At 54.6% G+C, this 27,687-nt stretch overlaps 1 protein-coding gene across 1 annotated transcript in view; it reads left to right on the top strand.

The window, feature by feature from the left end:
* Positions 1-7,449: 7,449 nt before the first annotated feature.
* Positions 7,450-27,687, top strand: part of MKNK2 (MAPK interacting serine/threonine kinase 2) — a 28,686-nt gene continuing 8,448 nt past the window's right edge. Inside the window, exons 1-10 of the mRNA XM_065422133.1 lie at positions 7,450-7,530; positions 9,024-9,192; positions 15,543-15,624; positions 16,294-16,395; positions 16,777-16,874; positions 19,818-19,897; positions 20,623-20,696; positions 21,390-21,494; positions 21,990-22,045; positions 22,593-22,688. Coding sequence (XP_065278205.1) covers positions 9,145-9,192; positions 15,543-15,624; positions 16,294-16,395; positions 16,777-16,874; positions 19,818-19,897; positions 20,623-20,696; positions 21,390-21,494; positions 21,990-22,045; positions 22,593-22,688 — 741 coding nt within the window. The 5' untranslated portion in view covers positions 7,450-7,530; positions 9,024-9,144. The remainder of the gene's footprint in view (positions 7,531-9,023; positions 9,193-15,542; positions 15,625-16,293; positions 16,396-16,776; positions 16,875-19,817; positions 19,898-20,622; positions 20,697-21,389; positions 21,495-21,989; positions 22,046-22,592; positions 22,689-27,687) is intronic.

Genomic DNA, 27,687 nt, shown 5'->3' with positions numbered 1-27,687 from the left:
TTCAATCGATTGCTAATTTTGATACAACCAGAGGGGGGCCCAAGACTCAAAATTCAGGCCCAGATGGGTTCTAAACTTTCCTAGCAGGAAGGAGTGCTTGGATCAGCTCCATCGTAAGGTGTAATCCCAAAGGGAAAGAGAGACCAGTGACCCCAAGTTTATAAATCATACCCACAACTGGGGAAGCAAGACTCAAATGCTGCTCTTCCGGGGTCTGAAACACGGGCCTCTCTTACTAGAGCTACAGGACATCTCCAGTTTAAGATTGCCAACTTTCTAATTGCACAAAACCGAACACCCGTGCTTGCCCCACAACTTCCCCGAGGCCCCGCCCCTTCTCCAAGTTGGGGTACAGCAGGGGACTCCGGGCTGGGGCAGGGGAGGTGAGTGCTATGGCTGGGGGTGTGGGCTCTGGGGTGGAGCCAGGGATGAGGGGTTTGGGGTGCAGGAGGGGGCTCAAGACTGGGACAAGGGGTTGGGGTGGGGGGGGTGCAGGGTGCGGGAGGGGACACCAGACTGGGGCAGGGGGTTGGAGTGGGGTGGGGGGTGCAGGGTGAGTGAGGGGACACCAGACTGGGGCAGGGGTTTGGAGTGTGGAGGGGTGCAGGGTGCGGGCTCCGGGAGGGAGTTTGGGTGCGGGAGGGGACACCAGGCTGGGGCAGGGGGTTGGAGTGCGGGAGGGGATTCAGGGTGCACCTAGTGGCTGCAGGGACCTGGTGGCCGCTTCTGGGAGCCACGTGGTGCCAGGGCAGGCAGGGAGCCTATCTAGCCCTGGGCCCCTGCTGCACTGCCGACTGGACTTTTAACGGCCTGGTCGGCAGTGCTGATCAGAGCCACCAGGGTCCCTTTTTGACCAGGTGTTCCGGTCGAAAACCGGAGGTCTGGCAACCCCACTCCAGCTGTCAGCAGTAAGAGGACTCTTATCCTGCCTATGGGCTTAGCCACTAGAGAACAACATCACACTCACAAAGCCAGGCCACGGCAAGAGAGCTTTATTTCACAATCAAGGTTTGAGTTCATGTTCCCATTCTTTCAACAAGAACAAGACGGTGTAAATCTCGCTTGAGGGAGCCCAGAGCCAGTTTCAGAGGCACGGTGCAGCTGAGGGTATATGTACACTGGAATTGCAGGGTGTAATTACAGCACATGTCGACAGGCCCCTGCTGGCTTTGCTCTTGCTGGCTCACACACCGATAGCACCGAAGCTGCAGATTTGAGGACTTCAGTAACTCAGCCAGAGGTTACGAGTCTATTACAGGTGTGGGTGGGCGATGTTCTGTGGCCTGCAGTCATAGGTGCCGACTCCGTGGGTGCTCCGGGGCTGGAGCACCCACGGGGAAAAATTAGCGGGTGCTTAGCACCCACCAGCAGCCAAGCTCCCCGCCGCCCCCTCCTCCTCCCCTGAGCGTGCTGCGTCCCCGCTTCTCCCCCTCCCTCCCAGCGCTTCCCGCCGCCTAACAGCTGTTTGGCAGTGCTTTGGACTTTCCAGGAGGGAGGGGGAGGAGCGGGGACGCGGCGCGCTCAGGGGAGGAGGCGGGGCAGGGGTGGGGAAGGGGGTGGAATAGGGGCAGTGCAGGGGCGGGGCCAGGGGTGGGAGTGGGATCGAGCACCCACCAGGCAAAGGGGAAGTCGGTGCCTATACCTGCGATGAGCAGGAGCTCAGACTAGTCAGTGGTTCTCAAACTTCATTGCACCCAACCCCCTTCTGACAACAAAAGTTACTACACGACCCCAGGAGGGGGGACCGAAGCCTGACCCCTCCGGAGCCCCGCCGCCCCAGGTGGGGAGGTGGGGGGAAGCCCAAGGACTGAAGCTGAAGCCTGAGCCCTGCCGGCCAGGGCTGAAGCTCTTGGGCTTTGGCCCCGGGCAGTGGGGCTCGAGCTTCGGCCCTGGGCCCCAGGAAGTCTAACGCCAGCCCTGGCGACCCCATTAAAACAGGTTTGAGAGCTGCTGGACTAGATGATCATGGTAGTCCCTTCGGGTCTTAGAGTCTGGGAGTCTTATTAGTCTTCAGCATGGGCTAGCTGCCCGAGTAAGGATCCAGGGTCCCATCACGTGCGGTGGCTTTGCTGCTATTGGTAACCTGAGCTAGTTTAAAGCTAGCTTGGCTCTGCTCTGTCTACACATGCTGCAACCACACCCCACGATTGCAGCGTAGACAGACCTGGGCATGTGCAGTAAGTAATGCCTGAAAAACTAATTTAGCCCCATGATGCTGAGTCAGCCACTCAGAAAATGTAGTAAGTGTCCTCTAAAAGCGTTACATTTTTCTCAGTTCTGATTGGCTGAAACACTGTCTGACCTACAATGGTTTTGAAGACTATTCCAAAAGGGCATTTTAAATCAGGGGCTCCCAATGTGGGATCCCGTCATTGTGGGGGATGGGGTCATAAACAGATATCAGGGGGTCAGACCATCTCTCACTGCCCGTTGTGCTGAATGGAAGGGCAATACTGGCTACAGGGGAGGGGCATCCCAGTAGCTAAAAAGTCGAGAACGGCTTATTTAAATGCTTTGAGAGCGAGAGATTAAAACTGATTAAATAAGTCAGCTGCAGTGCAAATGCCAGAAACTCACAAAACTGCCCTAGGGCAAAAGGGGTAATTTTGCGGGGGAGAAAAGTACACATTTTTGTTTCAGAGTAGCAGCCGTGTTAGTCTGTATCCGCAAAAAGAACAGGAGTATTTGTGGCACCTTAGAGACTAGTTAGTCTCTAAGGGTACGTCCACACTACTCGCCGGGTCGGCGGGTAGCGATCGATCTATCAGGGATTGATTTATCGCGTCTCATCTTGACGCGATAAATCAATCCCCAAACGCGCTCCCCGTCGACTCCGGAACGCCACCAGGGCAAGAGGTGGAAGCGGAGTTGACGGGGGAGCCGCTATTCTCGTAGCTGAAGTTGCGTATCTTAGATCGATCCTCCCCCCTCCCCACAGTGTAGACCAGGCCTAAGGTGCCACAAGTACTCCTGTTCTTTTTACACATTTTTGTGATTCCATCAAAAATTGATGGTTCCTCTTTACCTGTGAAACTTTTCACATGCCTGTTCCTAGCGGCAGTTGCCTTTGCACTAGTAATGCACTAGTAAGGCAACCTGTTGCCTTTGCACTAGTAAGGCAGTGTTTACGAGAAGCAGCCAAACCATAGGAGAGAATGGGCAGTTTTCTAGTCAGTGAGAAAAAATTATCTCCTGGGCGGGTGGGAACTGGAGCAATAGCCGTTTAAATTGCTAGTCTCTGCCTTGGGCTGGTGGAAGTCTGTGGCATGCTTTACTTTGGGATCAGATTCAAAAACCAGTGGGAGAACACTTTAACCTGTCTGGCCATTCTTTGACAGACCTGCGGGTGGCTATCTTAAAACAGAAAAACTTCAAAAACAGACTCCAACGAGAGACTGCTGAGCTGGAATTGATATGCAAACTAGACACAATCAACTCAGGGCTAAATAGGGATTGGGAATGGCTGAGCCATTACAAACATTGAATCTATCTCCCCTTGTAAGTATTTTCACACTTGCTTCTTATCAAACTGTCTGTACTGAGCCATCTTGATTATCACTTCAAAAGTTTTTTTTCTCTTACTTTATTGGCCTCTCAGAGTTGGTAAGACAACTCCCACCTGTTCATGCTCTCTGTATGTGTGTGTATATATATCTCCTCAATATATGGTTCACTCTATATGCATCCGAAGAAGTGGGTTGTAGCCCACGAAAGCTTATGCTCTAATAAATTTGTTAGTCTCTAAGGTGCCACAAGTACTCCTGTTATTTTTGGGATCAGAGTGGAGGGAAAGCCGTGAACAGACGTCTAGAAGTTCTTCCCACACCTTGAAATATGGTGATGGATAAAAATATGGGTGAGAAATAACCAGGGCAGCCAAATTTGGGGAAAGTGTTGAACTGGGTCATTGAGAAGGTGCATGTAGATGGGGAACTGTCTGTGTTGCATGTGCTGCACCTTTAAATATTTACGAGACCTGTGTCGTGTTCATTTTGGTCTCAGGGCTGTTGCCTCTCACCTGGAGATTTCACTTCTGTGCCTCTGTAAACTAAACAAACAAACACCAAAGGGCCAGTCTCCCCATTACCTCAGTGCAGTTTACACTGGTGCAAAGTGGGTGTGAAATGCTACCATTCTGATTTGCTAGCACTTTGCACACCCCTTGCACTGCTGACTACTAGGTAAAGTGAGAACCAGTCCCGCTACCTGTTTGCTCTTTTTGTGAGGAAAAATTAAACTCAGATAGCACTTAAAATAACAAAGCAAAACACTTCATGAGTCCAGCAACACAAACAGCCTCACCAATCAGCCAATGATTATTGGTTCTGATGATGTCATGCTCCGCTCTTGTGGTTAATTGGCTGGGTGTGTTGTCACTCTTTATCCTGCAGTATGAGCAGTGTGGGTATCTGGTTTTAGCCTGCTCCTATAGTTAAAGTCATCTAGCTTAGTGGAGCAGCTGTGTGCTTTCCAGTCCACCTCCTACTATATCAGCATTGCCTCAGGAGCAGGCAGATGGGAAGCGTAGTCATGCAAAACCTTGGCTAATTTGGGAATCTGAAGGATTACAGGAAGGAATACAGGAAGAGATTGTAGGAAGGTTGGAAGTGGATGCTAGCCAAATTCAGACTGGAAATAAGGGTACATTTTTAACAGTGAAATTAATTAACCCTTGGAACAACTGATTAAGAGTCATGGTGGATTCTCTGTCACTGACAATTTTGAAATCAAGCCTGGATTTTTTTAAAAGATCTGCCCTAGGAATGATTTGGGGGCAGTTCGCTGGGCTGTGTTGTACAGGAGGTCATACTAGATCAGGGGTCAGCAACCTTTCAGAAGTGGTGTGCCGAGTCTTCATTTATCCACTCTGATTTAAGGTTTCGCATGCCAGTAATACATTTTGACGTTTTTAGAAGGTCTCTTTCTATAAGTCTATAATATATAACTAAACTATTGTTGTATTTAAAGTAAATAAGGTTTTAAATATGTTTAAGAAGCTTCATTTAAAATTAAATTAAAATGCAGAGCCCCCCGGACCGATGGCCAGGACCTGGGCAGTGTGAGTGCCACTGAAAATCAGCTCGCGTGCCATAGTTTGCCTACCCCTGTACAAGATTATCACAATGGTCCCTTCTAGTGTTGGAATCTATGAAATACCACTCCAATTTAGTTTAGTATCCTGTTCACACACACACACACACACACACACCAGCTACCACCATGTTGCATCCAATTGAGGAGAAAAATTTCTTCCTGACCCAGTGCTCAACATATGCTCTGAAGCATGAGGAGTGTGACTTTTATCCTAGCTAGTTTGAAAGCAAGTGTTGTTATTCTTATTGCTACCCAGTCAGAATCCAATCTGAATAAGCTATTTGTCTCAATAAGTACCTTGTGGCACAGAGTTCCGCAGGTTGGTTGCATTTTGCAAAAAAATAAACTGCAGTTCCTTTTATCCGTTCTAAATGTGCCCCTCCGCTTCTCTGCACATTATATAGCCCCCTCCCCTCTGTGTGAACATCACAACCAGCAGTTGAGCTGTAAACCCACGAAGACTTATACCCACACACTCAAAGCTGTCCTAGGTCCTTTCATGTCTTATGCCTGCTAAGATACGGGTAAACAAATCCCATGTTTCAAAGCTGGAGACAATCACCCCAGAGCTCAAGGAGGAATTTGCTCCCAAGCTGCTATCTACAGCATTGAACAATTAGCCAGCTCTGGTGTGTCAGTGGGAGCCTTGCTGGAGGCAGAATGCCAGACTAGCGGGAATCAATGCTGGGATCTGATATGGTAAACCCTATGCCCCCGAGAGACTGTGCCTTGCAAAATAAAACCAGAGCCAACATGCTGATAAAGGGATAAAAGGAAAAATTATAATAAGGAACAAATACATGTTAGGTACCTGCCGTTGCTCTTTAAATGGGTGGTGCATAAAAAGGGTGCAAAGACAATAGCATGATTTTTTTGTGTGGGGGGGAGATTAGTGTTGCAAAGTCTTCTAGCTTTCTTAAGAGGCCTAGGGAAAGTGGTTGTACTGGCTTCAAAACAACCACCAAGCAGCAAAGTGCCGACAACAGGAAAGGCCTGTGCAGAAGTGATCCTGTGTGTTCGCTGTGCTGGAGGGGGTGTTAACAGTTGGCATCCCGTGCTGTATAATAATATCAGAGGTGCATGGTGGGAGGACACAGGGAGAGGGAAAGGGGGGTTCTTTGCAGCCCTGGCTTGTGGGGGTGTTTCTGGAGTAGCGTGTATGTAAGGAAGGGGGGGGGGCTAGATGTGGGATTTAGGGGTGGGCTGTCCCTGATCACGGTGCATCTTGTGGGATGGGGCTTGGGAAGCAGTGGGGGGGCTGTGAATTGCTAGGGTGAGTTGAATGGAAAAGGAAGGCAAGAAAAAAATCAGGGTCTCAAGCTGCAGGGTCTCTGTAGGGTGGCTCTGGGGAGGTGTTTGTGTCATGCTGTAGTGTCAAAGCAGCAGGGAGGAAGGGGGGAAGAAATGGGGGTGTCCCTGCAGCAGTGAGTTGTGGGGGAGGGGCTCTGCAAAGCAGGGATGAGCATTGACTTCTTACTGTAAAGGCCCAAGGAGTCTATGCGTGTCCTTGTAGCCGTGTATGTGTTGTGTGTGTGTGTGTAATGCTGGGGGAACAGGCGGGGCTCTGTCCCTGTAACTGGGGGGGTTGGTGTAATACCAGGGCAACAGACAGGGGTCACTCGGTCCCTGTGGCTGGGGATGTTGCAATGCTCGGGGGGGCGGGGGGGTCGGTCCCTGAGGCTGGGGGCGGTGCAAGGCCGGGGGAATGTTGGGGGGGGGGCTCGGTCCCTGGGGCTGGGGGCGGTGCAAGGCCAGGGGAATGTTGGGGGGGGCTCGGTCCCTGGGGCTGGGGGCGGTGCAAGGCCAGGGGAGGGTGGGGGTCGGTCCCTGGGGCTGGTGCAATGCGGGGGGGGGAGTCGGTCCCTGGGGCTGGGGGTGGTGCAATGCCGGGGGAATGTTGGGGGGGGGGGCTCGGTCCCTGGGGCTGGGGGCGGTGCAAGGCCAGGGGAGGGGGGGGGTCGGTCCCTGGGGCTGGTGCAATGCGGGGGGGGAGTCGGTCCCTGAGGCTGGGGGCGGTGCAAGGCCAGGGGAATGTTGGGGGGGGGGCTCCGTCCCTGGGGCTGGGGGCGGTGCAAGGCCAGGGGAGGGGGGGGTCGGTCCCTGGGGCTGGTGCAATGCGGGGGGGGAGTCGGTCCCTGGGGCTGGGGGTGGTGCAATGCCGGGGGGTGGCTCTGTCCCTGCAATAGCTGGGGGGGAGGGGGGCTGGCCCAGACCGGTCCGGGGTGGCTGAGCCGCCCGGACTAGCTGCGGTCGGGTGGCACGTAGGGCGCCGATCAGCTGACGAGCGGGGCCGGCCTTGGAGCGCAGCCGGGGAGGGGAGGGATATAAAGGGCGGCGCGTCCCGCAGCCGGGCCCCGTAACTCCCCCTTGCAGCGCCAGCGGCCCGGGCCGTGTGTACCATCAGCAGTGGCGGCAGCACTGCGGAGCCCGGGCTCGGTAAGGACTGAGCGGGGGGGGCGGACTGCAGGGCATGGGGGTGGGCGGACTGCAGGGCATGGGGTGTCTCGGGAGGTCGGAGTGCCGGACATGGGGGTCTCGGGAGTGCCGGGCATGGGGAGGTCCCGGGGGGGGGCGGAGTGCCGGGCATGGAGGGGGTCTCGGGGGGGGGGTGGAGTGCCGGGCATGGAGGGGGGGGTCCCGGGGGGGCGGGGCGGAGTGCCGGGCATGGAGGGGGTCTCGGGGGGGTGGTGGAGTGCCGGGCATGGGGTGGTTTCTGGGGGGGGGGGGGGGCGGACTGCAGGGCAGGGAGAGTCTCGCGGGGGGGGAGTGCAGGGAATGGGGGTCCCGGGGGGGCAGAGACTCCCCCCAAGCAAGACGCCTGCGGGGGAGGGGGATTACAATGAAAGTCCCTGGATCTGTGTAGGGACCGGGGAGTGGGTGCAACCCCCGCTGATCTGGGGGCGAAGCGCAGGGACCCCCCGAAAGCAGCGGGCGTGCAAAGGGGGGCAAGTGGCTGTAGCCGGCAGCTGCCGTTGCAAAGGGAGAGACCTTTGTGGCGGGGAAATTGCTGCTTTTCTTGCATGGATTTCAAGGGGGGGTGACTCCAGTAGTGGGCCCGGAGCTGAAGCTGGTTGAGGGGGTGCGGGTGTGTGCCCGCGGGATGTGTGTGTGTGTGTGGCTGTTTTTCGGGGAGATCAAACCCTTATAATCTCTCCCTTAGAGATACCTAGGTCTAATCTTGTCGGGGGTGTGTGTGTGTGTTTTCTATTGAGGTGAGATTCTCTCCCCCCCAAAAAGAAGGTGGATCGATGAGCTGCAGATGACTCGTGTGTGCTGCAAAACCCCCTTCTCCTCTAGCCAGGAGGGCTGGGGGGCTCGGGGTTGTTTGTAGCCCAGAGGACACCCCCCCCCCGCAGCACATAAGGAGCCTGGGTGGGTGCAGTTTGCCCTGTCCCCAAATAGTGCTTGTTCAGAGTAATTCTCTTTGTTGTCACTGTGGTGCATGGACGCGCAAAGGTCTTCAGAGCAGAAGCTTCCCCTCTCGCGTCTCATTTAGACCCCAAACCCGGGGAGTTTTATTGACCTGGCTGCTGGGGGTTGGGGAGGGGGGAAGAGTCTGATGAGGTGGGGGTGGGTGGGGGGTTATTCGCATTGCAGCCTGTTCTGCCTGGGACTGGGGTTTGTTTTGCATGGATCAGCTGGCGGGGAGCACCCTGGGGGCTTTGTTTTGGTTCAGGTTTTGTGTGCTGGGGCAGCCGTGGGAAGAGGCCCAGGGAAGTAGAAGTTATGGCTATTGCTTTGAAAATAATCTTGATTTGTATATGCAAGATTGAGGTGCTGGAGAATTAATGGCTTTATAGGGAGAGGGCAGGCCATTCATCCAGCATTAAAATGTATCTGTGCAGTCTCCTTGATTAAAAATGGCACAGGATGTATAGGCTCCCCAGAAGCCGTCTAACCATCCCGATATCTTTTTCCTTTTCCTCTAGGGTCTCCATCCAGCCAATCAGAACTAGCTCTCCTGCTTTCCCAATTTACTTTTTGCCCCATCTTTCTTTATTCAGATTTTTTTTCCTTCCCCACTTTTTTTGGTCAAAAAATCTCAACAAAATGGTGCAGAAGAAAACCGAAATCAAAGGTTTCCATCGTTCTTTCAAGGTAAACCTTACAGAGTTCTTTCTTTTGCTTTGCATTTAAGCCTCTGTTGTTGGTTTTGTTTGGTTTGTTTGTTTTAATTGACTTGTCAATTGATTTTTGGTTTGTTTACATCAAAGTTGGAAATTATTTTCATTCTTATTTTGTCATGGTGTGACTGTAAATTGTGGAGGCGACTTTGCAATTTGGGTGTGGATCCTTGGAAATCAAGAGGAAATTTGTCTTGTACAAAAAAATGCATGCTGGGCCTCTGGGACTCTGGAACCAATAGTAGATGGGAACCCTTGGAGTATTAGAAACTGTCTAGGGCAATCCTATTTTTGTCTCTTATTAAGACTAGTTCTTTAGGTAATAAGGTAGACTACGTGGTGCTTTTACAGCTTAAAAGAACAGCAGAGACATTAATATACGAATAACCAGTGAGGTAGTGGACGTTCATGTTCATTGTTAGCTCAAAGGCTTTTTAATCTTAGATTCTTGCAGATTTAAGGAACAAATGACCAAACTAATGTGTCTCCATATGGAGAATAGATGTCAAACAGAAAACAGTGGGCTGATTTACAGGAGGTGCCAAGAGTTGATCTCTGTTGGAGTTACTGCTCGGTAGCTCTGCCAATCAGACCTCAGTGGTTATGTCTACACAGCAATTAAACACCCGCAGCCTGATGGGCTGGGGCTGAGGAGCTGTAAAATTGTAGTGTAGACGGTTGGAGCTCTGGGACCCTGCCAAGAGGTCACTAAGCATTGGCTGATCAGGGCCCAGAATAGCTACCTAGTCCTAACAGCTCAGTAGCTTGAAATCAGTGTATGTTAGAGTATTGCTTCACCTATCCACAGTGGGTGGACTTCCTTGTTAGTGTTGCAACTATCACATGACTTCTGCTACCCCAAAAACCACCCAAAGGAAATACAAGTCCTTCTCGTTATCTGAAAATGAGGGTTAGAGATGTTTTGAAAGCACTGAAGGCATTTAGGTGCACAAGTCCCATTGAGAGTCAGTGGGTTGCCTTCTCCTAAATTCATTCAGTGGTTTTGCAAATCTGCCTTAATAAACTCCTGACCATGTTAATATTAAAAAAATAAATAAAAATCTCCTGCTACATACTCAGGATAAAGGGGATGGGAAGAAAGAAAAAACATTATCTAGGAGGAGATTTCCTGTTGGACGGTGCTTGGCCTCCATTGCTGATTTGATGAGTGTGGTATAGATACCTGGCTTCCTGGATGTGGGTTATTGACCTGATTGGGGGGGATTTCACCAGATGCCTCTATTAGGTCCATGTCTGCCCTGGGTCTAACTCTCAACGATCGATTGAGTGTTTGAAAAATGGTGGAATAAATTTTCAAACGTTAAAGACTCTTGTTCTTAAAATAAAATGACCAGAGCAGCACTGTGGATTAGGATCTTCCGTCTCTGTCTGTCTCTCTCGTCTCTGTCTGTCTCTCTCGGTGAGCTGGCGTTTTGAACTGTAAGTAGTTGTTGTCAATTGCATGGCCACGATGTAGGGCAATAAGAGCATTGGTTCTACCGGCAGAGTGGCAGGGTGCTCTGCTGGGAGCTGACGTAGGTCTTGGTGTTGTGCAAGCTTCTACCTCGGAAGAATTAGCGTGATGGACTGAATATTGCTGTTACCCCCCGTCCTGCTGATTTCAGTGAGTTTTGCATGGGGTCGCTGAGCACAGCCTCCAGTGCATTTACATGGAAGAAACCTCTTTGGTACTGGTGGGACACCCAAGGGGATGTCAAAATAGCCTTGTCTGCTGCTCTTGGGATCCTGCCACCCAACTTTCTGAAATCCACGATGAACGTCCCTGAGAGCCTCTGTTTACTGCAGCCTCATGGGATTGTTCCATGGTTGTGCACTGGACTGCGCCAGGTCCCAGCCCTGGCAGGCAGGAGGCAGCCTGCTATGAAACAGACACTTTCCCCAAGGCTGGGCTCTGCCCAGCTGCTGCACCTCCTCCTCTCCTGTAAGGCTCCCAGTTATGACTGAGCTCTCCCTGACTCCACCAACACCCAGTTATGAGCGTCATTTTTCTTGCTGTCTTCAGTTCTCTCTCGGATCAGGGCCAATAAGGAGGATTCGGGTTTAGTGGGATTTTTTTTCCCCTATGGTAAATGTCTTGTCTGTGCATGACTCCCTATTTCTGAAGGTCACTCTCTACTGTGAGGCTTGTGTCTTAGATTCTCTGGCCAGAAGGGACCATCATGATCATGTAGTCTGACCTCTTGTAGAACGCAGGCCAGAGAACTTTCCCCAAAATAAATAACTTACTCCAACTGTCCCCTAATCTTGGTTGAAGGTTTTTAGGCCAGCAGCGGCTTTTATCTTGGGGCTAAATCTCTCTTAAATAGCGCTGATTAGAACAGAATTAGTCCGTTGCACTGAACCAGCCAGCAGGGCTGCCGTAACAGCCTAGTTCTCTTGTATGTGTCAGCATGTTGTGGATTCAGGATATGGCAGCTGGCGTAGGGAGTTGAAAGACTCCATGAATGGTCTCATTTGTTCGACCCTTTCCTTCTTTCACATTTAAGGCCCCATCTTGCCAGATGCTGAGCGACCCTCGAGTCATGCTGTTCAGGGTGCTCAGCACTCGGGGCATTGGGTGATTTGTTGGGGGTTTTTTTTTTTTTCCCTCCCCCCCCTCCCCTGTGCATAATTGGCTCCCGCAGCAGTGCCCATTGCAGGGTGATGTAACTTCTGTTTTGTCTCCTGGTGGGGGTGCTGTTATGTAACCGCCTCATTCCATAATAAACCTGTTGCTGGGTAAAAAATGGGAGAGGATGTGGAGTTAGTGGGTTGGTCACAAAACATCTAAGTGGAAAAAGAAAATAGTGTGGGGGAGAAAAAAAGGAGACGAAAGGGAAATGCTTAGATGTCCTCTAGAACAGAGAGAAATTCCAGAGCCCCTGTACTTCTGGTGTTTAGCATGCCTTGCTACAAGTCTCTCCTAATTAGAAAGCTGCTGGCTCTGGGTGACATTGGGTAATAAGGGGCACGGTAAAAATGGGCTCCTTTGGCGGTGCTGTGCCTGCAAAATGTTGATTCTTACACTGACAAACCCAGGAGCTCTTCTTACAGCTAAAAAGACGCACAATCTCCTGCAGATGCTTGCCTGCAAAGTGTCCCGGATTCTAGGGGTTCTGAATCGTCCCCTCTCGGGCCGCGCTGCTGAATGCAATTGGGCTGGCCTTCCACCAGGAGACAAAGTAAACACTGCTTTCTAGCTGTTTCTAGCCGTTAGGGACGCTTGTGCCAAGCCCTGCTGATTGGCTGCAGGGGCAGCTGTTCATCTGATACGGCCTTCCTCCTGGCTCCCCTCCTAGCAGGCATGGCAGTGGGGCGTGTGTGGTTTGTTTTTAATTCAGGGAGAATTCCACCTCCACCCAAACACATTTCATAACCGGGCGAAGGCTTGTACTTTGGTTAATGAGCTTTCTTGGGGGGAGGGGAGTGTCCTGGATCTTTAGCTTATAACACTTTCTTCTTTCTTAGTGCTTCCCATGCAGGGATCTGAGTGTTCTCTCCATGTTACAATTAGGGAAACTGAGGCACGGAGCAGTGATGTGATTTCCCTCACTATCCCCCCCCCCCATGAGTCAGATATAGAAGGGAAAATAGGCCCCAACTGTCCTATATAGGCCATCCCCTAGGCAGCAGCCTGCTTGGCTGTTCTGGATCTGGGTGAATCTCCCAGATAAAGACCCAAGGCTGGTTGTCAGCACTGTACATGTGCCTTTTCTAGTGCTAGCAGTGCATTTCACTGGTGACCTGTAACCCCACCCCTGAACACTCTGCTCTGCCAGTCATGCATCAGTTTGGTGATGGGGGACAAAAAAATGATGCCACGCTCGTGTACAGCACTTTTCATTGGTAATCTCCAAGCACTTTTCAAAGGAGGGCAGTATCATTATCCCCATTTTACAGACGGGGAAGTTGAGGCACAGAGAGGTGAAGTGACTTGTTCAAGGCCACGCAACAGGCAACTGGTAGAGGTGGGAATAGAACCCGGCTCCTAAGTCCCAGCCCAGCAGGCCATGCTGCCTGTCCCCACCTCCTGGTTGCATCTGGACCAATTTTTGTTGCTTTGGGACCTAAAATGAGAGTGGCTTCCAGGTCTCTGAAAGCACAATCCTAGCACAGTGACCCAGGGCCCTGTCCCCTTTCTGCTCCTGCCCAGGACTTGCCGGCTCAAGCATTCAACTAGTCTGGCCAGTTTGTCCCCATCCTGCTGCTCCGGAGTTCAGTGGCTGGACTAATGTCCCAGGGTGTTCTACACAGGAATTAAACCCCCACCGCTGGCCTGTGTCAGCTGTAAAATAGCATGTAGACGTCCGTGCCGGCTCCAGGCCCCTTCCCCCTCGCAGGTGTTTTTGCCATGTAGACATCCCCTTAGTCCCACCCAGAGCTCCTCACTGCAAGTTGCATTAAGAGCAGTAGCAAAGCGTTCTCAGGCACGTGTACGCCTCTCCAGCACCCAATCCCGTGCTTCGTGCAAACCTCCCTCCGCTCTGAGTGACCCCAATTCAGCTGCCACCTGGCACCATCCCGTGCCCTGCAAACTCATGCTTATCCCTTCCCCCACCCTGTGCTAGAGACTGGGGGGGAACCGTCCTGGGGGGAGTGCTTGGTGACGGCCCTGGCTGGGATGGCTGGACCGAGCTCTCCAGCACCAGCTGCAAAGGCTGCTGCGGCTCCGGCTTCCCTGAGCCAGTCAGGTGAATAATGGGTCCCTCGCTCTGAGGAGGTGTGAGTCATGAATGAGCAGGCCCCAGGGGAATGTGCTGAGGGAGAAGGAACCGCCCAGCCTGTAGCTGGTCCTGGCAATGGGATGGTTTAGGTTGACACCCAATCAGCCCAGGTTGCCTCACCTGGCGCTCCCTTAGAAATGTGTATTTCTGCTTCTCTGGCATAGTTGCAGTGCCAGCCCCTGCTCACCTGGGAGCTGATGGCAGGTCAGGGTCATGTGGCATACCAGTCATGCTCTATTTTTGCACCTTCTTACTGGCATTGAGGCTGTTGCTACGTAAAACAGCCACTCGCTCCGGGGTTTGTGAAATGCTGGGCGGGTGGGGTGAGGGGCTGGGTGGGCCCGGCGATTGGGAGGCAGGACTCCTGGGCCTTGGTCCTAGCTCTGCCGCTCACTTGCTGTCTGACCCTGGGGTGCGTGGGCAATGGAATCTGTGCCTCAGTTTACCCCTCTGTAAAGTGGGTAGAAAACTGCCCCCCCGGGGGGGGGGGGTGTTGAGGCTGAATGTAAAGCATGTTGAGATCCTGGATGACTACCATGGAGATCATAGAATATCAGGGTTGGAAGGGACCTCAGGAGGTCATCTAGTCCAACCCCCCTGCTCAAAGCAGGACCAATCCCCAGATAGATTTTTACCCCAGTTCCCTAAATGGCACCCTCAAGGATTGAACTCGCAACCCTGGGTTTAGCAGGCCAATGCTCAAACCACTGAGCTATCCCTCCCCCCAATGGCTGTGGTGTTAGCTGCCTCTGCCAATCCAAGGTGGGAGCAGCTGGCTTTGTTCTTACCACAGCTCGGGGAGAACTAGGGATTTCTTCTCTCTGGTTTGGTCCAAACTGCCCCCATCCCCTTTCCGTATTGCCAAGCTCTGGATCGACCGGCCTAACCGTGACCTCAAACAAGTGACCTGCTGGGTGTGCCAGACAGCTCCTTGTCCCGCTTCCAACGATCCTCTGAGTCACTCCACCACCGGAGCCAGGGTCTGGGCACTTCCATCCTGCCTGGGCTTCTGCGTTCCAGCTGGGAAGTGAGGGACAGGGAGCCAGCTTTCTGCTTGGGCTCATCTTAATGAGCAGAGACTGCCAGCTATGGGGGAATGTTCTCCTTGAAGGGCCCATTCTCTGTTCCAGAAACGAGAGTAACTTTGACCCATCTCAATTGTTGGGGACCCTGTGGGGCTGACCCTGTGTATGTTGCAGCTCTGGTTAGTTGGTGTTAGGTATTAAGTTGTCCCTCCCGCAAGCTAGCCACTGTCTCTGGGAAGGCTATTTTTGAGGAGGTTTTTTCTCTAGGCCCGCGTGTAAGGGTATAAAAATGAGCTGTTCCGGGGTGGAAGCGAAGGGGACTTTGTGTGACTGCGATTCCTAGTATGCAGTGAGGTGTGTTGGTGGGATTCCCTTGGGGGGAACCCAAGCCTGGCTGGTGGAGCCACAACCGGCTCCGTGGGACTGGCGTTAGCTGGCTGACAGGCTGGGATGAAGGTATTCCAGGGCAGCAGAGCAGGATGTCGAGACCTAGGATAAGTGGCGTGGAGACACTCGGCGGCTACCAGCGTGTTCGTGTGTGACTCACCCTGTTCTCTTCTGTTCTGAACCTCCAGGGCCAGAACCCATTCGACCTGGAATTCTCCCAGTCAAGTCACCTGGATTCTGTCTTCAACTTTGAGTGCCCGCCCCGCCCCGGTGAGCTTTGCAGACTGCGTCTGACTTTTTAATACCCGGGTTGGGGAGGGATGAAGACTGTTGAATGTTGGTTCCTTCTCCCCATTCTCCCCTCCACCCTCCCTCGGGGAAAATGACCATGAAAATTCACCCTCCTCCCTCTTGAAAACAGCCTTCAGATGCCAGGTCGGTGGCGGCTGCTGGTGGTAGAAATACCGTCCCCAGCAGCTCTGATGCAGGGCAGTACTTAAGCACGTGTATGACTTTAAGCATGTGATGTGTGTAGCCTCCCTGAAGCCAACGGGGCTGCTTACTAGCTCAGACGCGTGTCTGGAAGATTGACACACCTTCCAAAATCTGTCCCAAGCTTAGGCCTCATCTCCTGCTGTTTGCTAGGAGCCCACTTTCCTTCCCAGTAAAACTCACGTCCTTCAGGGATCCTCTCCCCAAAACTCTCTGCTCAGTCCCTGAACTGTTCTCTCATATCATTGCCTTGTCCGCTTTGCGGTGAAGGCACCTGGGAGCTAGGGTCACGTCTGATCGTATAAAGCGTAAATCCAGGACGCTATATCGGGTCCTGTGTGGCTAATCCATACCTGAATCCAGAGGGCGCATACAGGAGATGAGGGTTGCGCTGTATGGACGCTGGTGTGGTGTTAATGCTTTCTGTATGGCTTTGCTTTGGGACAGACATGCCTTCAAGTCAGCCCATCGATATCCCAGATACCAAGAAAAGGAACAAGAAGAAGAAACGATGCAGAGCCACGGATAGCTTCTCTGGGAGGTTTGAAGGTGAGAGGTGCAGGAATTCACGGGTTGGGAGGGTCCTGCTGGCAATTCAGGGGGGTTGCTGGTTGCCCTCGAAATCCTGGAAACCTCCTGCTCAAGCAGGTACTTAGTTTAATGAACTTCCCACCTGCCCCAGATCAGACCTGATTCAGCCATGCAGACTCACCTGAGGAGCAAAGCGCGGTATCATTTGATCACTAGCCGGGAACTGAAGCAGCAGCTGGGCTGTGCGGCAAGAACGCTGTGCCCCGTCTGGCGTTGCAGCCGCACATCTCGGGCTCTGCACCGAGCGCCCGGGCTGGAGCTGACTTCTGCAAACCTCCCCACTCCCAGAAACCAAAAAAACAAACTGTACTGAAGCGAGGTCAATTCTGCTCCCCACAGATGTCTACCAGCTGCAGGAGGAGGTGCTCGGGGAAGGCGCCCATGCTAGAGTCCAGTCCTGCATCAACCTCATCACCAACAAGGAGTACGCCGTGAAGGTATGGGCTCTGAGAGGCCACGTGGTCGAGTGGGTAGGGCACCGGGCTGGCACTGGGGAGAGCGGGGTTCTGTTCCTGGCTCCGGCGATCACTTCCCTACTTTGACCTTGATTTCCACTCCCACCCTTAATTTGTCCTGTCCCTCTAGATGGCGTGTTCTTGAGAGCAGGCGCTGTCTGGGCGCTTAGCATGTTGGAGCCCTGATCTCTGTAGGGACCTATTGATGCTACTGTGATACACATCATAATGAGGCTGGGAGACTCGCCCCACCCCTCATCCTAAAAGCAGGAGGAGAGGGCAGTGGGAGGTAGCTAAGGCTTTAAACTGTCCATCCACCCCAAACTTGCCTCGGGCTGTCGGTGAGAGACGGAGACAGACTGGACTTAATTGGGCTGGCTCTGCTTGGCCTGTTTTGATGGGCTTCTGCCATTAGCCTCCCAAGAGACAGAAGGATCTGAGCCAGCCGTGTGCCCATCAAATGGCCTGAATGGGCCAGCGTTGGTGCTGGACCCTGCAGAGCGGGCGGCAGTGCTGTGTGCCGAGGGGAGGGGGGACGGCTCTGTAGTAACTGCTTTACTGAGCAAATCGGAGTAGCTGCGACTAAGCTCGATTAAAAAGGGATCCTCCGAAGATAGCCGGGGAAAGGAAGCTCTTGAGAAGACTGGCTCACTGAGCGTAGGAGATCCCCTGGACCAATGACTGGTCCCTGTAAACTGCTGAGGGTTCGTCCCTTGGGTGCGGTGCCCAGGGCCATCCTGCGTGTGGGAGGGCAGCGCAGTCAGGTCTTTACTCGGCCCTGGCTCAGTGGTGAACAGATGCAGCTGAAGATCATAGATATGGTCCAACTTAAACAAGAAGCCTGTGTAAGACTAGATCCCCCCCCAAACAGAGATGGGCTCACTGCCTTGTGACATCACTCAGCTTGCTAACCCCGGGGGGGGGGGAAAAGGCGGCCTTATAATTAAGGTGCAGGCTAGGGGTCATGAGAGCTGGCTTCTGCTCTTGGCTCTGGGCAGGTCTCTTCGCTTCTGGTTCCTCCTCTGTGATGTGGGGTTGATCCCTACCGGGCGGGGGAGTCTGGGAGGGTAAATTAGGGCTCCCAAAGCACCTGGGGAGGACAGATGAGTGGAAAGGATTATGCTAGTGGGACGGTTAGACTCATTTGTGTGTTGGGCGTCTCGACGCCTCCCGGCAAGCGGGCGGGAAGCAGAACAGGTCCGGGCGAGCCGCCTCCCCGCTGCCTGTGTGATTGCCTGCCAGGCTGTTGGAACTCCAGACTAAACCTGTCGAAGCGCAGTGCTCTGTCGGGGCTCAGATTAACGCAGCGATTCTCTGCAGGACTCCCCGGCAGGAGCGCCGCTGTATGGCAGTGTGCATAGCTGGCACAGACCCAGCCTGTCTGCTTGCTGCTGCTTCAGCTGCACAGACCGGACAAGGGCCAGCCGGTGCCCCTTTGTACTGAATAGCGATTGGTTCCTTGGCATCAGGCGTCGCGATTGCGGTGTGCTGGCATCTGCGCGGAAGTGATAGGCCGTGGCTGGGTGCCTGTGTGGAGGGGGGGCTGTGAGGGGTTGGGGGGGGCCTGCAGGGTCATGACCTTCTGAAAAAGGGAAGTGTGTTGGCTTTGGAGGAGAGCAGCTGTTGGCTGTTTGAGAGCTGCAGTCTCTGGGGAGCGTCTTTGCTTGTACAGGGGGCCGCTGGCCAAGCTGCCCATGGGAGGGGAACAATGCTGCCCTTCTCCAGCAGCTTGGCACCGCCTCCTGCCTCAGCAGAACAACAAGGGCCGTGTGTATCGAACCAGAAATCAGACCCTCGATTTCGGACACTGACGGTTTTTGCTACAATAAAGCAAAGGGGAGAAGCCCTTCTGGGAAGTCTGAGGCCATTCCATGAGCCAAAGCTAGCGGATGGCATGGAACTGCCCCGTACCTTATTCATCAGGATGAGGATCTCAAAGCACTTTACAAACCCCTGAGCCTCAGGCCCTGTGCTGGGGGTCTGGGAAGTAGAATCCCCCATGTCACCCATGGGGAAACTGAGGCACTGAGCGGGAAGTGACTTGCCTGAAGTCACGCAGCAAATTGGTGGCAGAGGAAGGCACAGAGTCTAGGAGTCCTGACTGCCAGCCCTGCACTCTGCCCCCTATGCTGTCTTGGTCTCTTCTTAGAGCTCCCTGCCCTGAGCCGCCTTTGCAGGAGGCTGCAGTCTGACCTCTGCTCTACTGGTGTAAATCCAGAGCAACTCCACTGCAATCAGTGCTTACTCCGGATTTACTCTGCTGTGGCTGATCCCAGCCTGTGGCCCAGCTTATCTTGTATATTTGGCTGTCTTTGTACAAGCTCTCTCCCCACAGAGCCTGGGGAGGAGGGGGAGGGGGCCCTTATCTCTGCAGCCAAACCCCAGGGCCAGGCCTTTGAAGTATGTGTGGGCCTCTGTTTTGCTTGGCGCATTAGACACGTGACCCTTTGTTTGGCTGTCCCCTTGGAATGAGAGCAGCGCCTCCCCTGCGGAGGGAAGGGCGTGGAGGAAAAACTGGCATGGCTAATGCTGTCACCTCCCTGAGGGGTGGGGGAAGGAAAGCAGCCTTCTCTGCAGCTGGTTAACCCCTTCCAGGATTGCTGAATGGAGCCAGGCTGCCTGGCTTGGTCCCTGGGACCACGGCGGATCTGAAATCTGCTCTGTTGAGGATTGACAGTGGCAGGGCTCTGGGATTGTGTGGACAGGGTGCCGTTTGGCTTCTTAACTGCTCTAGGGGTGTGTTTTGGCTTGTGTAGCTAGGACGCTGTAGCAATCCAGTTTGGGATCTGAGCTCCAGCATCATTCCTACTAGATCCCCTTCCCGCTCCCTGGGACTTTGGGGGGTCCAAGCCTCCCCCTCCCCCCCTTGAGCAGCATAAGGGGCCATGGTCAGTCTCCAAACTCCTCTCCCTGTTTCTGTTTCAGATAATTGAGAAGAGCCTTGGACACATCCGGAGCCGGGTATTCAGGGAGGTGGAGATGCTGTACCAGTGCCAGGGACACAGGTACGGGCGGGAAGGTCCCTGGTAGGCCTGAGCTGTACTGATTCTTGGGATCTCTGTTGCTGGGTGGGTGGGCGGGCATCACTTGAGCATACGGCCGAGATTTGCCACCCCACTTCTCTTTGCAATCCAGGGTAAAGGTGGGAAGATGTGCTTGCTCCCATCTTACCTTGGCGGGCCGTGTGTGAGTTAAAACCCTTCCATAGCAATGAATATAGATCTCTTTTCGGCTGGGTTGACCCACCAGTGACCTGCTGAATGCTGGAGATGACTCCGAAGGGCTCCTCCCTCTTGTAGGCTGGGGGCAGGGTTTGGGAAGAGGGTGTTTGTTGCATTTGTGGAGCGTTGAGTCTCACTGGGCAGAATAGTAAGACCAGCTCCCTGAGCGATGCTCTTTCTCGATAGCAGTGTGTTGGCCAAGGGAAGCATCTGCTAACAATTAGGGCTGTGGTATAGCTAAGTCGTGAAGCGGGGCACTGAAAAAACATCCCCTGGAATGCTGGGAAACCAGCTGTGGGCCCAGGGGCCTTCTGGTTCCAATAACTGAAACCCAGTTCTCCTTGGCGCCTGTCCCACGTCTGCATGCCCATGTGCGCTCGGGGCGTGGAGGAGCCAGCTCTGGGAACGCCCTGCGGCTGGCTGGAGGGGGAGCCTTGCGGGACAAGAGGGCAGAGGTGATCTGATTCTCTCTTCCCCCCCCCCCCCCCGCCCCCCCGCTCTCCTTACAGGAATGTCCTGGAGCTGATAGAGTTCTTCGAAGAGGAAGATAGATTCTACCTGGTGTTTGAGAAGATGCGAGGAGGTAAATATCCCCGCAGGACCTCTGCCGCCTCCTTCCGCTTCATGGCATCGTTCACCTCTGGCTGGCGGGGCGGGGGCTGTGTTATGTAGGCCAGGGGCTCTCAACCTTTAGGGCCAGCATTGGGGGTAGCAAGCAGGGCAATTGCCTGGGGCCCCACGCCACAGGGGGCCCCATAAAGTTGCTCAGGCTTTGGCTTCAACCTCAGATGGCAGGGCTGGGAGCCCTGGGCTTCAGCCCCACACTGTGAGGCTTCAGTTTTCTGCCCTGGGCCCCAGCAAGTCTAACACTAGCCCTGCTTGGTGGCCCCCCTGAAACCTGCTCGTGGCCCCCTACAGACCCCTGGTTGAGAACTACTGATCTAGGCTCCGCCCCCCCCCCCCCCCCCCCCGGCCTGATGGAGACCCCTTCCGCCAGCTGGGAAGCTCACAGCTTGGCAAGGATGGGTCCCGTCATAGCCCATCACCGTTCAGCAGCGCCCACTTCCCTCCAGACTTTCGCTGCTGGCTCTTGGCCTGCAGAATCCCTGGTCCCAGCTTCCCGAACGCTCTGGTGGGGAGACGCTCTGGAGCCAGGGCAGCACGTCTCTGCCATTGTGTGTGTGTGTGGGGGGGGGGTGGGGTAGGGGTGGGGGGGTGCTGAGGGAGAAACGCGCGGATGAGGCCCTGCTAACAGCCGCTATCTTCCCTCTCCTAGGCTCCATCCTGACCCACATCCACAGGAGGCGCCACTTCAACGAACTGGAGGCCAGTGTGGTGGTGCAAGACATTGCCAGTGCCCTTAACTTCCTGCACAACAAAGGTGATGCACGAAGGCCGGGCACTTCCCTGGGGCAGGGAGGCATGGGCTGGGGGGGGGAGAGTGGGTTCTTATTCCTCCTTGCACTGGGAGAGCCCAGGAGCCTAAGGCCTGAGTGTTCATGTCCAGCGCCACCCCTCGGCCACTAGAGACTCTCTGGGAGGACAGGGTGGTGGCGCTAAGGGAGCGGGGCGGGGACTCTGCGTAGCCCGTTCCCCAAGTTCCTAGGTGCGCCCTTCCCCAGACTGACGTGGTGCCGGGCCGCGCTGGCCTGCCAGAGCACGCAGGGTGTCTTGGGCCCAAGCGCCTCTCTGGCCGTTGGGCTTCCCAGAGCGTCCCGTAGCAGGGTGGATCGGGCCTGCCGATGAGGGAGCCAGCCCCCCTAGTTGCTGGGTCTTCCCCCACCCTGCAAGCCCTGAGCTGCAGAAGAGCCAGGCTCTGAACCGTCCCAGGAAAGCAGCAGCCCCTGTTGACTCTGGGGTTTCTTGTTTTTAACAGGTATAGCGCACAGGGATTTAAAACCAGAAAATATTCTCTGTGAGAGTCCCGACCAGGTGAGTGGCAGGCGGCCTGGCTAGCAGCACGTCCAGAGACGCTCCACTCTTTTGCTCCCTGGCTTGGCAGGAGCTGGGGTGGCCTTGGAGGAGGGGAGCTCCTCTCCAGCGGGTGGGTCAGCCTCTTGCTGGGATGTGGGTCTGGGCTCTTGGGGAGCCTGGGCCCTGCTTGTGTGGGGAGGGCACTGGTGGGAAGGAGGTAGCACGAGGTCGGGGAGGGGTCAGTGGGCAGCTAGGCTGTGATGTTAACCCTTTGCATGCAGGTTCTCAGCAGGCGAACCAGAGAAGGAAGTCCGCTCTGAGCTGGGGGCTTGCTGTTGATAACCTCCTTTGTATTGCAGATGGGTGGAGGGCAAAGGCCAGATTTCCATTTGCTAAGAAGTGACTCCCAGGGGGGAGATTGCTGGGGTGATGCATGTGGGCCATGGACCTGTCTAGTGTGTGTGGGGATCTCCAGGTCACCTCTGGCCTTGCATGGTGAACTTCACAGGCGCGTCGCAGTTCAATTAAGTGATCAATGTTTTTGGCTTTCTCTGTCCTGTCCTAGGTTTCCCCTGTGAAGATCTGTGACTTTGACCTGGGAAGTGGCATCAAATTAAATGGCGATTGTTCCCCTATCTCCACCCCTGAGCTGCTCACACCCGTAAGTATTTCTGCCCCCTCGTTAATGTGTGAGGGGGCGACTTTGTTGGCTTTTGCGGGGAGGATGGGACTGTCATGGAGAGAGATGTCTTGAACCATCGACTGGCTAGCTACCAGCCAGCTTGTGGGAGTCTAAGGCTGCTTATAGACGTCTGGGAAGATGACCAGCATTGTGCATTTGTGGCAGGAGTCCTGGCCACCAGGGCTAGACGTCTATCTACAGATGCTGCCTGCTTGGCTCTCTGCTCTGCTTGGAGCACCAGCTGGACTTCTGCAGTGGCCTCTGCCCTGGCACCAGTGTCCATAATCTCTTGTTTTTAGTCGCTGTTGGACTTTTCAACAAGGCTCCATTTGCAACTCTGGCCCCCTTAACTACCCTGTACCGCGCCTGGCACCGGCCCAGGGGCATTCCTGTAATTGGTTTCCACCCAGAATAGAAACTGGGGGTTGTAATCCGGCGGGGAGCCTGAGACGTGCTGGCACAGCCAGGCATGCTGGGAAGGCTGTGGCTGAGGGAGATAGAACAGCCGTCCCTGGGCGCTGTGGGATTCCTGAAGGAGACAAGCCTGACGTTGGGTGTCTCCAGGCAAAGGGCCTTCAAAGGGAGCTGGGAAACGTACCCTGCGGAAAGAGGGGAGCATTAGGAAACCAGAGGCTGTGGGTGGATGATTGAGGAGAGTAAAGCACTGGGCAGAGAGAGGTGTGTGTGTGTTGCCTACACTGGTCTCTGCCCCCTATGAGGATGGGGCGATCAGAAAACCGGCTGTCTGCCGCGCGCCTGGCGCTGCTCTCCTGAGTGCCTGTCCTTGAGAGGCTCGTGCATTATTCATTCCTCTCGGAGAGGGGAGTGAATTCGAGAAAGGGTTACATAATGCGTTTGCTTTCAAACGGGGGAGGGGGGTGGCGCACCGCCAAGCCAGTGCCGAGGAGAAGGTAAAATCGAGCCTTAGCAACAGCTGGCCCTATTGGCTGCCGGGAAGGAGCCGGAGCGGCTTGGGGCGGGATCTGCCGTTCTCTGGCGGAAGCTTACAGAAGTGGGTCAGGCGAGATGTGGCTGGGAACGGGATGGGGGTGGAGGGGGACGGCAGTCTCTGACTTGCAGCGTTGGTTGCACTGGGGTGGGGGCGTGGGAGGTTGTTGGGCCCAGTGCTTTAGATTTCAGCGCCTCCTTCTACTTTCAAGGCTGGGGCGTGAGGACTCCCTGGCCTGCTTTTCATGGAAGCAGGGGCTGTGGCGCATAGACTTCCTTTTCTCCCTGCTGCCTAGGAGGGTCTATTCTGATCTAGCGTGAGCTGGGCCAGAGAATTCCACCCCCGAACCATCCCCTCGCTGCTCAGCCCAGCTGCAGCCCGCAGTTTCCAGAACCCCTGCGGGGAGCAGGGCTCTCGCTCACCCGGGCAAACGCTGCCTGGTTCTGGGAGGCAAGGACTGCCTGGCACATAGGATCGGGCAGAGCCCCCACACCCTTGTTTACTGGCATCGAGGTCAGTTTGGGTTCACGTGTGCTTCAGGAGGGCAGCGGCGCGGCTGATGCAATGGTGGCATCGGGAACATCTCCTGAGCCTGGGAACGCTGGGTGGGGGTGGGAATCTGGCGAGACACGCCGAACCCGCCCGCCCTCCAGGGGAACTCCCAGCCTATCTGCCCAGCCCCGCCCGGGTGTTTATCTCCGGAGCCACTCTGCTTTGCACCTTGCCCCCCAGCGTGGCTTATAACTCCGGCTGGGGTTTCTTGGTGACAAAGTTCTGCTTTCTGTTTCCTATGCTGTTGCGGGGGGGGGCAGAGAAGCTGCTCTGGGCCCCTGAGGTGGGCATCAACCCTGCCTGGGTTCTCAGCTTGCAGAAGGTTTTATTTTATTTATTTTTTTCCTGTGGCATCAGCTGTTCTGCTGCTCGCCTCTCATTTAAGCGATTATCTGATGGCTGTGGGGTTGTTTCCCTCCCCCACAAGGCCTGTGTGGGCTGATCAGTCACGTGAGCTGGGGCTGGAAAGCCCCAGACGGGAGGGAGGGCCGGGAGGGGGAAGGGACCTTGGAGACATCTGTGGCTCTGGTTACATCAGCTGTTTAACTCCTGCAGTTCCCTTCACTAGCTCACTGAATGCAGGACCTTCCAGTGCCTTGAATTCTGATGTCCCTTATTCTCTCCCCTGGGGATCAGCCTGGGGCGGGCGGGGGTGTATGGGTGGGTGGGTGGCTCAGCCAGTTTTTGGCTGTTGTCCACATCTGGGGGGCCGTTGGTGTAACAGGAGATGGGTGTTGTTTTCCAAACAGCAGCCTCTTCCTCCCCTCCCCCCCCCCTATGGTGCATTTCCCTGATTACCTCTGGTGTCCTGGAGAGTGGATCAAGGTGGCTGCATGGCCCAAGGCACTGCACCAGGTTTGCTGTCTTTTCTGGAAGCACAGGTTCAAAACCAGCTTCGGGAAGACAGTGGAGAATTCAATAGGGAGGGATCTTTTCCTATCCTTCAAGTCCGGTTCTTGCGTAAGGGGCACCAGGCATTCAGTTCCAGCCCTGCTGCTCCCATTTCCAGGAAGAATGTGGGGGCAGAACCTTTCCCCCCCTGGGACCCTTCACTGTAGTAAAGAGGGAAGGAGCCTGTATAAAACGAACGTGCTGAGTTCAGAGGGAAACCTGCAGAGTGGAAGGAAAGGGCTGGGTGTGGTGTGGTCGGACGAGATGAGCTCTAACTTCTATTAGAACAGTGGTCCCCAAACTGTGGGGCATGCCCCCCTGGGGGGGGGGCACAGAGAAACATTCAGGGGGGTGGGGAGGGAGCACCACCCAGCCCTGCTCCTGGCAGTGGGTCCCCTGGAGGATGCAGACCAGATGGGGGGTGGGGGGGGGGGAAACATGACCAAAAAAGTTTGGGGACCACTATATTAGGCGGTCATGTGCTATCAATCTAGTGCCCGTCAAGGGTAGAGTTGGGACTAAAGCATTCTGGGTCCATCCGGTGACTTCATCCAGACTGTAACAAATGTAAACGGATTTGAGTGGAGGAGGCAGGATCATCTTGAGGTTGAGCCACTGAGTTGGGACTTGAGAGAGCTGGCCCTCTGCTAGCAAATTTACAAGGAAGGCGAGGATCTTGGACACTGTAGTGACGGGACGGTGGCATATGTGCGGAGAGGCCGTGTGGTCTAATGGGCTGAGCACTAGACTGGGATTCAGGAATCTTGGGATCTATTCCTGGCTCTGTCACTGGCCTGCTCCTTGGGCATGTCACTTCTAACCCCTCTGTGCCTCAGTTTCCCCCATTAGTAAAATGGGGATTATGATGCTAACCTCTTTTGTTAAAGCACTTTGCAGCCTGGTTACGAAAAGTGCTACATGAGAGCGAAGTATTTATTATTAAGATAGATATTTAGATACTGGGGGGGACTTATAGAAGATTGCTTTTCTCCAATGATTAGCCAGAGTACAGCCAGGGATGTAACTGATCCGTCTCCTGCGGGGACACCTGGGTGTCTTTACTGTGTGCGTCGTTCCCTTTGGCTCAGCTGGTGGTCCCAGAGTCGTGTCTAGTTCCGCACTGCGCTTCAGTGGCACGTTGGGACCTCGGGGGATGCTCGTGAGGTGGCTGTGTGCAGCCCTTCCAGGAAAAATGGGTCTGCTTATAGCTCGTGGTCATCAACTCCTGCCAAAGCAACGCTTGGGAACAATTTCCCAGAGGGACTGTTGTGCATACATAGTTAGCTTGGCTTGAACTGCTGGGTTATGTCTGGGAGCCTGATCTCAAGAGCTCTGGGCAGAAAATCCTGGAAGCCCCAGTCAGTTATTAAAATAACTTCTCATCTCCTCTACCTCCTCCCACTCTGAATACGGAGAGCGGGGCGGGCAGGGGCTGACCTGGGGGGTGTAGTGGTTCTCTAAACTCATTGGCCCACAAAATAAGCCCTGCCCTCCTGAGGCGAGGTGCAGACGCTCGGCCGGGCTTCCTGAGCCAGCTTGCGGCAGTGTGGTTCCAGCGCTCCCTGCTGGTGGAGCTTGGGTGGACAGGGGCACATTGCACTTCCCAGTGCCGTTGGTGGTTCCGCTACCACCCAGTCGCCTCTTTGGAGGTTTTCTTTGTAAGTATCGGCGCTAGAGACTCGCCCTTAAAAAGAGTGAGATTGGCAGTTCAGGGGAAGAAGATGGCAGCTGGCAAGAGGGGGTGGGATGCGATATTCAAGTCCTGAGAGCAGCTGTGCTTTTCCACCTGGCTCCCGCTGCTATAACTGGAGTAGGATCCCATTGCGTGGCAGAGACGTTTGCAGACGCCGGGAGCTGGTGCTGCCGGCCCTTACTTGACCTTCTGTCTCTGCTACGAGCAAATCTCTCTTCGCTGCGTCATCTCGGCTGAGGACAGGGTGGTGCGGCCTCGGGTTGTTGTTTCTGCTCCTTGCCTCTGGCACGGCTGTTCCTTTGTCTTTCCCAGGTCCCTTCTGGCTGGAGCAACGCTGCCCGCTTGGGCCTCGCTTCATTGCCAGCTCAGATCTAGGATTTTAGTCTGTGTTTATATTTGGGTGAATTTGGCGCTCAGGCAACTTGCCCACGGATCACAGGGTTTGGCGCCAGCTGTAGCGAGGGGAGTTGCTGCACCATCGACAGGCGAACCTACTGGGGTTGCTACTCTGCTGGTTCATACCTGCAGATGCTGCCGATCGCACCCTAGGGGTTCTGTGATGGGGCATCACAACGACTTGGTGATGCCCATCAGACCCAGGCGCTAAGCTCTGGCACGGCCTGCTTTGTAGGGATCCTGCTCCACATTTGGGCCCTGGCTGGTCGTGGATTGTAATATTTGGAGCCGAACCTTCAGGGTAAGGGTTGGATCTGGTGTCTCATGGTAGCAGGGGACTGAGCATTTGTGATGAACTGTAGCGTCTGGGGGGGCATCTGTCACGCCTAGCCTTCCCCTCTCCTCCGCGGCATCTCATCGGATCAGTGCTGGATTCTGGAGGTCCAATTGCCTGGGGCCCAGCTCTGAGTAACCCTGCCCTGCTCTCCCTCTCCGCA

The sequence above is a fragment of the Emys orbicularis genome, chromosome 24, assembly GCF_028017835.1.
Source record: "Emys orbicularis isolate rEmyOrb1 chromosome 24, rEmyOrb1.hap1, whole genome shotgun sequence".
Lineage (NCBI taxonomy): Eukaryota > Metazoa > Chordata > Testudines > Emydidae > Emys > Emys orbicularis.
Note: the sequence above shows the minus strand (reverse complement) of the source record. Positions and strands in the feature narration are given on the sequence as shown.